The sequence below is a fragment of the Dryobates pubescens genome, chromosome 1 (genome assembly GCF_014839835.1).
Source record: "Dryobates pubescens isolate bDryPub1 chromosome 1, bDryPub1.pri, whole genome shotgun sequence".
Classification (NCBI taxonomy): Eukaryota; Metazoa; Chordata; class Aves; order Piciformes; family Picidae; genus Dryobates; species Dryobates pubescens.
In genome coordinates, this window is record NC_071612.1 from 7,610,960 (window position 1) to 7,619,991 (window position 9,032).

The 9,032-nt window shown below is 50.1% G+C and overlaps 1 protein-coding gene across 1 annotated transcript in view; it reads right to left on the reverse strand.

Annotated features, from left to right (window-relative positions):
- ADAMTS9 (ADAM metallopeptidase with thrombospondin type 1 motif 9) overlaps positions 1 to 8,423 on the reverse strand; it is a 90,595-nt gene extending 82,172 nt beyond the window's left edge. The window contains exons 1-3 of the mRNA XM_054161136.1: positions 8,224 to 8,423; positions 7,732 to 8,120; positions 6,370 to 6,532 (exon numbers count right to left, since the gene is read on the reverse strand). Coding sequence (XP_054017111.1) covers positions 6,370 to 6,532; positions 7,732 to 8,120; positions 8,224 to 8,317 — 646 coding nt within the window. The 5' untranslated portion in view covers positions 8,318 to 8,423. The remainder of the gene's footprint in view (positions 1 to 6,369; positions 6,533 to 7,731; positions 8,121 to 8,223) is intronic.
- Between the last annotated feature and the right edge of the window lie 609 nt (positions 8,424 to 9,032).

Genomic DNA, 9,032 nt, shown 5'->3' on the forward strand with positions numbered 1-9,032 from the left:
ACTGTTGCTTAACAATTGGCCACAGGGAGGCTGGTAATAACAACACAGGCATGTGGGAGCAGAAGACACAGATTAGTCAGTTTCTTTTCAGTAGTGTATGCCATGAGATAGAGATGGAAAGTACCAAACTGGTACCTCCTTACTTCTCCCACCTGCCCTTCTTCAGCAGATGTCCCCATAGATGATGTGTAAGTAGATGCAACATTGCAAGTACATCCATTTTGATTCCAGGAGAATAACTAAACTCTGTTCACTTACCACATCTAAGCTGCCAAGTAATAACCAACGAATAATAATTTGTTCAGTCACAATCTTGGTCTTCCACCATTAGGATGTTTGATGCATTTTGAATACAGAGGGTAACAGCAGCAAACTGCATGCACCTTGCTAATAACTGACATTGAGAATTTTTCAAACAAAGCCACATTTATGGGATCTGGCTGCAATCACATTTTTTAACTGAAGTCAATCTAATACCTTATCTCACTTGCCAACACCACAGTGACAACACAAACATTACCAGCCTGATCCCTTTCCCAGGTCAGTATGGGAAAAGCTTGTGTTTGTCATCCCAGGTCCATTTGACCAAGTACTGGCTGGCTGTTACTGCACTATTACCTCAATTGGAAACCAGAAATAGAATTAATTGCATTAGCATATGGGGCTTGTGACGCCATTCTCTCACTTGTGGTTTTTGGGAGGGAAGGAAACCTGGAATAATTACTATCTGACTAAAAATTACAACTCACTTCCTTAAGATGAGAAACTTCTCTGATGGAAAGAACCAAGTCAATGTTTTACCCTGAGGCCAAAAGCAAAGCTGACAGCTTAAACAGACTTTTGAAAGAGCTCAAGGATTGTTCAATCTGGAAGCAAAGGCTTAGGAAAACCTCCCTGTAGATCTTCTGCAACCCCACAGTTATGCGAGACCCAGCAGTGCAGAATTTGCCTGAAGACCTGCCTGGAAACCAGACACCAAGAATGTGAAATTCTGCTGGATGAAGGAGTTGAAAGCCAAAATAAGGTCACAGTTGGAGGCATGACAAACAGTCCAAAAGAAACAGCAAAAATACAAAAGGGCTCTGAATCAACAGCTTTACTGCAAAGGTTCTGGGATTTCACCATGGACCACTCACAAGACTACATACATTGAGTCCTGTGGAAAAGGCATTCAAAATTTCTGCCTCAAAACTGCTGTAAATTAACAATACAGCACATATAAATTGTCTGGAGAACTAGTATGAAGCTTTCCACTTCTGGCCCTTTTGGCCCCATTCCCCACCTAACACCTCAAACCACAGCTCAGGCTCATCGCCCACCTGTGCCAACAAGAGACCTTGTTACATGGAAAGGGACAAAGTCAGACTTTAGTTATGGTGCCAGACCCCCCCCACATCTTCCCCAGGTCACCTCCCCGGTCACAAGACTGATAACGCATTAACAAAAACACACCATGGCAGACTCTACCTGGCCACCCTTTCCCAAGCATATGGAAATACAGTGGCAGGACCCTCTCCTGCTTGTGCCTTGGGTTCACCAATGACTTCCCCTGCAACTGGATGGCATTGGGAGAGAGGTGACAACCATCTGTAAGGGCTGAGTAGGCTGGTGCTAATTATCGTACAGAAACAAGACCACAGTCATCAAGCCGGCAGAACCAGGCATTTGCTTGCTCAAGACACAGGGCTCTGCTCTGCTGGCTCCTCAGTGTCACGTTCAGTGGGAAGGGTTGTTAAAGTTACTATGAAAGGATAATCTATTACAAACTGTTCATTAATGCCACCAAAAAATCAGTGACATATTACCGATTACGTCCGTGTCACGCTAGCTTAGAGGCAAGATTTGGTTCACGCTGCTGATTTGTCTTGTGCTTTTTATAGCAACCTTCTCAATCCAACTTACACACACAGAGCTTCTCTTCTCCTTCTCGCCTGGATGAGCACATGGGCCTTGCCTTTATGGAGCTGCTGAGCGTGTGCTGCCTCCTGCGCAGTCAAACTACTTTTAACACCTTGCAATTAAATACCCAGTTGCAAATTTGAGACCCTTTTGCATCCATTTCTGGCAGATACTGTGATGTGTTAAGCCTCCAGGCTGTGCCCAGCAGCCATCTGTGCTGGTAATCCTTGGTGGTTTTTGGAAAGCAACCTCACCAACTGGGTTACTGGGCTTCCCCGTCTCTGCGGGTGGGGCAGAGCCGGCTCCATTCAGGTAAGATCTGCTCTGTCCTGCACTCATCTGAGCCCACTTTCAGAGTCTCACCATTTCAGCACAGATTGCTGGAAGGCCTCTTTGCTGGCTACAGCCCCCTGGCTCTCCTCCAGAAACAGAAAAAGCTTTAATCATCTTCCTACTAGTTTGGCACCGTCAGAGCGCTGCTGCAGCTTCTGCATGAGGAGTTTTTCCCGTGGTGGATATTCCTGCTTTAAGCACTCTCATTAAGGAGCCAGGACTTTGTACAAGATCCTCACATGCTGCTCCAGAGGCCACATCCTAACACCAGCCTCAGGATGGGCAAGGCTGAGCAGCAACAGGTTATGGGATCAGCTAGTGCTTGCTATATATTCAGTCCCTGATGTACTAATTTCAGTCACAGGTGGGTCTTTACTTACAGAATTATGAAAAACCAGGCAAGAACAGGGAGAAATTTAACTAGCTAGGAAGGAAACAAAGCACAGATCAGGACAGTAGAAAAGTGAATGAAGAGGGAACAAAGAAGGAGATTCCCAAGAGAGTTCATTCAGGAGTTCTGCACTGGGGTCACAGTGAAAGCTGCAAAGAATTTGAAAAGTTTGGAGCAATGAACTAGCTGAGCATACAGAAGTGCAGAGAAAGCCCAGCTCCTGCATTTATACTCATGGCCACAGGGCAATTATGGTCTCAGAACAAGGTGTGGCCAACAGGCAGAAAGATTGTGTAAGATTCACTAAAATGCAGGATAAAGCTATCACTCAACAAAATTGGAAGAGGAGAGCTCCACAGCAGCCAACAACCAAAATATACATTCAGACATATCAATGACAAAAAATGTGGGGAACATAAAAGAAAGAGGAGGCAGCAAAAAGGGGCATGACACAGACCAAGAGGTGGCCCAAAGTAGATTAGTCAGGTGACAGCCATGGGCCATATTCTGTTGGCACCTGGGGCTGGACATCTCTCTGCAAGACCACCCCTTTGGGGTTTCACATGGAAAACAGTGGGTAGGGCTCACTGGTCTGCTTTTGGCAAGAAGTTAGACTGGACAGAAGTTGGAGAGCTGCTGCTGGCCTCCACATGGTGCCGCAGGATGCAGCTACTCGCCTTTTATCATCAGTGTCAGATTGTTCCTCCACAGGGCGCAGGAAAGCTCCACACTCCAGCTCTGCAATGAGCCATTTCCTTTTTTTTCTTTTTTTAGGATCAGAATTTCTTTTCTCTTCCTCCTCCACCTCAAAAAGGCGGATATTTAATAATCTGGATAGGAAGAGCTTGCTATCGTGAAGCGATGGGTGGTAGCGGCACTGCACCTAGTGACATCACGCTGTCAGCCTGGCCAAGTCTTCATCCCGTCAGGGCTATTCAGTAAAATACAATTAATTGCTCCACCAGATCCTCCACCAGATGACAAATTGATTCACGGCACTAACTAAAAGAAGGGAAGGAGGAGAAATTGCACCATTTCCTACGACTGAAACTACATTAACCTGTTACCCCAAGGAAAACTTTGTCAGAAGTTTTTATTGCAGCGGCTGAGCTATATGCCAGACAGCTGAAGCACATTGCCAGGAGACCCCAGTGCTATGAAAGTTCATATGCAGAGCACAGGTTGCATTCAATATCCATCAGTGCTCCGAGGAGAAACATCTTTTCTTTTTTTTCAGAACAACTGCAGAGTGCCTCGTGTGTCAGAGCACCTAAAGACGTTATCACAAACTGCTCATGAAAACTTAACAAAATCAAGTGCCTGCTTTTCTAAGCTGACCTGAGGATGCTGAAAACTAAAAGTAATACCAGAGAGACTGCTGGAAATGAAAGCTTTTACTCAAAGTGTCAGTCAACTCACAAGGGAGCTTTTCCTGGATACTGCAAAGAGTCTATAATTACATCATCATGGCAAGGGCACACCAGTATACCCCTTATTAATCATTTCCAGGAAGAAGACTACCAGAAAGCCATTCTTAATAGCACCACTGCCCAGCAGTGTGGGCTCCATTGCTCACTGAAGGGTGAGTACTTAGGATTTCCCATGCAGGAATTTCCTCTTTGAGCAAATTTCAATCCCTGCCAGAAGCCTGCATTGCAAGCACATCCCTTCACATATCCTTCTGACAAAACACTGGATTCACACAACATCCTACAGCTCTAACTTCCAAACTGTTATGAAACCATTCTTCTCTTCTCAGTGACAGATGCACCCTGTCCAAAACTAGTGCTGCTAGATTTTGTGCTTTCCTCTTTACTCCAAAGATATATTAGATACCTTCTCTCCACCAAACATCACCAAACACCAAGGAGAACACCATAGTTCAGCATAGCCCAAGACAGCCTGTACTTACTCCTTCAATGAAATGACCAAGACCACCACACATGGATGACCAAAGCATCATTCCTTTTCAGAACTTGGACAACAGTAAAAGTGAGAGGGAGGACAACCTATCTGTCACACCTATCTGAAACACTTAAGCTTGTATTGAACCTTCCTCCTCCACTATGCAAAGCAAATGAGGAAAGCAAGGAAACAAAGACATGAAGCAAAGCATGTTTCAAAAGAGGAGAAAGAGATATACACTATGTAGGTAATATCACAGATGAAATATTGTTCTTCTGAATCATGATTCAGAAGAATAATACCCTAAACAGAAGCTATGACAGAGTGAGTGAAATATGTCAAACTAGTATAACAGCAGAGAGGAAAGACCACAAGCAAAAGTCAGAATCCTCCCAGCTACCTTTGATTCAATGGGTCCTGTGATCTGCTGCTCCGTTCCTCCAAGGGCTACTGATGCAATGTGCCAGATTCCATGTTTCTTTCCAACTGTTCTGAGTCTCCTGCATCTGATCTCAAAGGGAGCAGAAACAGCTGGAAGAGAGAAACCAGAATGGCATAGTCCAGCAGTAACCCTTGGAAGAACAAACAATGACAGCCTTGTGAGAGGTACCATTGTGCCCCAGCAGGTATGTTTGCATGTGGACATGTATTCATGTGTCTCTAGAAGAAACACACGTTGCTAGTGCATCAGGTCTGACTGGTTACAGAAAACCAGAGCATATTCTGACTTAGCATGGTCAGTACGAGCTGTATAGACTTGACAGCTCAATAGCACGGCCGCAATCCACAATCATGGGTGCCAAACGAATCATGTCTGCTAAATGCAGTCTAAGTTTGGCACCATGCTGCTTCTCCTGTGCTACCTTTAGTCTCTGAGCAATTCCACCTACTTTGCAGCACATGAGCAGCTTGCAGCCCATGCAAGGGAAGCCAGTCTACTCTGTTTAGGCTTTAAAGCTCCTGTAGATCTAGCTACAGGCCAAAGGAAGGGGTCAAACCAGCAGGTGAAACAGCAGACTGGAGGAATAAGCTTCTTCAGAGAGAACTTAAGTATTTGCTGCCAAAGGAGAGGATTAGTTGCGAGAATCAGGAAGTCAACGAAGCAGAGAGCAGCAGGAGGCCACCACAGATAATAGGGACAGTAGGAGCAAGGCTATTGCTCACCAAGGCACATGAAGGGGAGATAAAAAGGCTTGTGCTCTTTCATATGTGCAAAGACTAGAATGAGGGAGCAAGGAGGTCAGGGAGATGGTGCTGGTGGAGAAAGGGCCATAAGGGAAAAAAGCCTTTGAAAATGAACCATGTAAAAGTGAGTGGCAAGGGAAGAACTGTCAGGGTTGACATTAGGACCTTCTCATTTCCACTAACTAGAAAGAAAGAAGACATTGAAACTCAGAACTAGATTTGGGGAAGAGAGACCTGGAGCACAGTGAGACCAAGACAGAAGGATGCCGCTTAAAGGATAAAACCAGAATTTCAGACAGACTGTCTATCAGATTAGGATGGTAAAGAATTGCACATAGAAGAGGTTAGACAGAAAATGTAAAGGCTCATGGGATATTTCAGGAAAGTCAGCCTTACAGCCAGGATGAAATGGAAACCGTAAATTTTCCTGACCAAAACTTCCTCATAACTGACTACTAGAAAGCACAGGCACACCACATCTCTCCAGGACAGTAGTACAACCACCAGCCTGGCCCTAGTGCACCTGTGACTGGTTCTAGAGGGGTCCCTCATCTTTGCATCCCTTCTGCCCCCATGCAAACCTACTAGATCTTCACTGCAAACTAGTTCCCTTTCATTGAGTACCAAGTCATCAAGGGTAGTAACAAAAGGAGTACCTGGAGTATCGCAAGTCTGCCTGTCCTTTGAAGAGTTGGTCGGAGATGTCCGGTGGCGGTAGACTAGATGTGGTTTACTGTGCTCTTCTTCATACTCCTGCTCTTCAAGCGATAGCAGCGGCTCTACGAAATAGTCCCCATCATCAGACTTGAACGTGCCTAGCTGAGAGGGACCAGAGAGGAACAGGCAGTCAGCTTTGGGCAATGACAAACCATGGAACAGGAGTACCCCACAAAATAAGTCCTTAATGAGGGAAGTGTGCAAGTACCCTGTTCTGCAGCGACCCCTATGAAGGAACAAGCTGGATCTCCAGCTCTGTCACAGAGCTTGCACCCACTGGAATTTACAGAAAGCAAATTATTAATCTGTAGGCAGGGAGCATGAGAGGGATGTGTCTTTCAAACCCTGTTTCTATGCCAGTGACATTTGCCAAGCCACTCCTGCCTGAGGGGAGAAGATGCAGCAACATGCTGGAGGCCTCAGTGCAGCCTTGGGCTACTGGGAGAGCAGCTCATCCCAAGACAGGCTTTAAACCCATGTGTAAGGAGGAAGGTATCCAGCCAGTGAAAACCCTGCTCATAAGAAGAGACCAACACTCCTAGCAGCACGTGACTAGGGATGTAGGGATCTGGTGGGTAAATAGATGATATCCAAGACAAAAAAAAAACCCATCCTGCAGCCCTCCTCGACTGGGACGTATGACATACGGGAGGCAGGCATGCCCGGTCACACACAAGTGCACCAGCCTGGGGACCGCTCACCCAGGGAAGTACCTGGACCAGAAGAAAGCCAGCAGAGGCTCCCTGGGTGCACCTAGAACAGGCACCCGTGATGTTGGCAGGTTCTAGGGCAGCTGGACAGGTCAGCCCTGCTCATCCTTTTGCCGATATCCCTCTGCAGTGGAGGGCAGCAGGACGACAGGAGGTGCTGCCTTCAGTCCTCCTCGAGCAGTGCCCCTGCCCCGGGCTGCAGGGTCAGCTGGGGAGCCCCCAGACATCCCTTCGCAGCCCTCGTCGGCACCTCGGGGTTAGGAAGGTGCACATGTCTGGGGAGCTGCGCTCGCTGATCTCCCCCTCGGGGTGCCACTGGGTGGCAGGTTTTCACCCAAAACTTCGGCGCAGGAGCCGGGGTTCATCCCGGTGCCGGAACCCGACTCAAAAAGAAAACCGAGCTCGCAGAAATCCCTGGCTGGGACGAGCCAGAGACATCAGCCCAGCCGGGGGGCGGGGATAAGGAGCCGTCTCCATTCCTCTGCCCACCCCCTCTCTCCCTGCTCCGCCTCCTCCGTGCTTCCGCCCCGGCGCGCCGCCGCTGGGCGCCCGGTGGGGCCGGAGCCGGGAGAGGGGACGTGGGGGTCTCACCATCCCGGAGCAGAGGCTGATGACGGCGGTGTGCCGCGGGTGGGCGTTGACGTGACCCCGGTAAAAGCAGTGCTTCACGTCGGCGTCGGCCGCCTCGGCGTACAGGCGCCGCTGGTCTGCGGCGGGCTCTCCCAGGAGGCTGACGGTGAAGAGAGGGGCGATGAAGGCCGAACTGGCCGTCAGGTTGAAGAGGAACTGCTGCCCGAAGGCGGAGAGCCTGTAGTGAGCCTTGGGGGAGGCGGGGGAGGCGGCCGTCCAGGCGTCGGGGGCAGCGCTGGTGCTCCGCCGCCGCCGCCTGAAGTGGACATCGGTGGGGAAGGGCTCGCCGAACTCATTCACCCGGGTAGGAGTCACGATCTCGTACTCGCTGAGCTTCTCCAGCAGCTTGACTGCGAGAGAAGAGAAACACATGCCTCTGAGCGGGGGGGCCGAGCCCAGCACCCCTCCAGCTGTAGCTCCCTTCTACCCCCTCTCCCCGAGCACCCCATTTACCTTGTCTGGGGTGCAGCTTCTGCCTTCTCGCTCCTGTCCTCAAGCCGTCGATGAAGAGCGTGGTGAGTGCCAGCGCCAGCGGCGCCAGCTGCATGGTGCTGCGCGCTGTCCTCAGAGGAGCGCCGCCTTCCCCCGCTTTCCTCGGGCTCTTTTCCTCCTTTTTCCTCCCTTTCCCTTCTTGTGTTTTGGTTTTTGAATTTTTTTTTGTTGGTTTTGTTTTTTTCTTTTTCTTTTTTTTTTTTTTTTTCCCCCCCTCGCCCCCTTTCTGCCCCCTCCCCGCCCCCCGGTGCGCTGCCGGGGGGAAGGCGCCGGAGCCGGGCGGCGTTAGGGGCGGGCGGGCCGGCAGGGCGCGGGGCGCCGGCGGCCGCGCATGGTGCGCGGGGGGCGGACGGGCCGGGACGGACGGGCCGGGACACGGGGGAGCCGGCCGGCCGCCCGCCTGCCTGCCTGCTCTCCCTCGCTTTCCGCCTCTCCCCCCGTCGGGCTGGTGGACGGGGCGCTCCCGGAGCCAATTTAAGGGGGCGGGTTCCATAGATCAAGCAGGAGAAGAGATCCCGCCCTGCAGGAGTAGGGACAGCCCTTCCTCCTCCCCCCTTCCACTTCCAACATGTCACTTTCTTTCATTCCCGAAGAACGCCAGAATCGCAGGTTTTCGCCAAGAAAAGCCCTTCGTGTGGCTGGAGGGGACGGGCGGGGGCTGTGGGGAGCGAGCTGCGACCCCGCACCCCGGCCGCAGAGGCTCCCTGCCGCTCCCTTGGCAAAGGGCTGTAAAAACGTAAAGTGGCCTCGGCAGAGCGGCACCGGCGGCT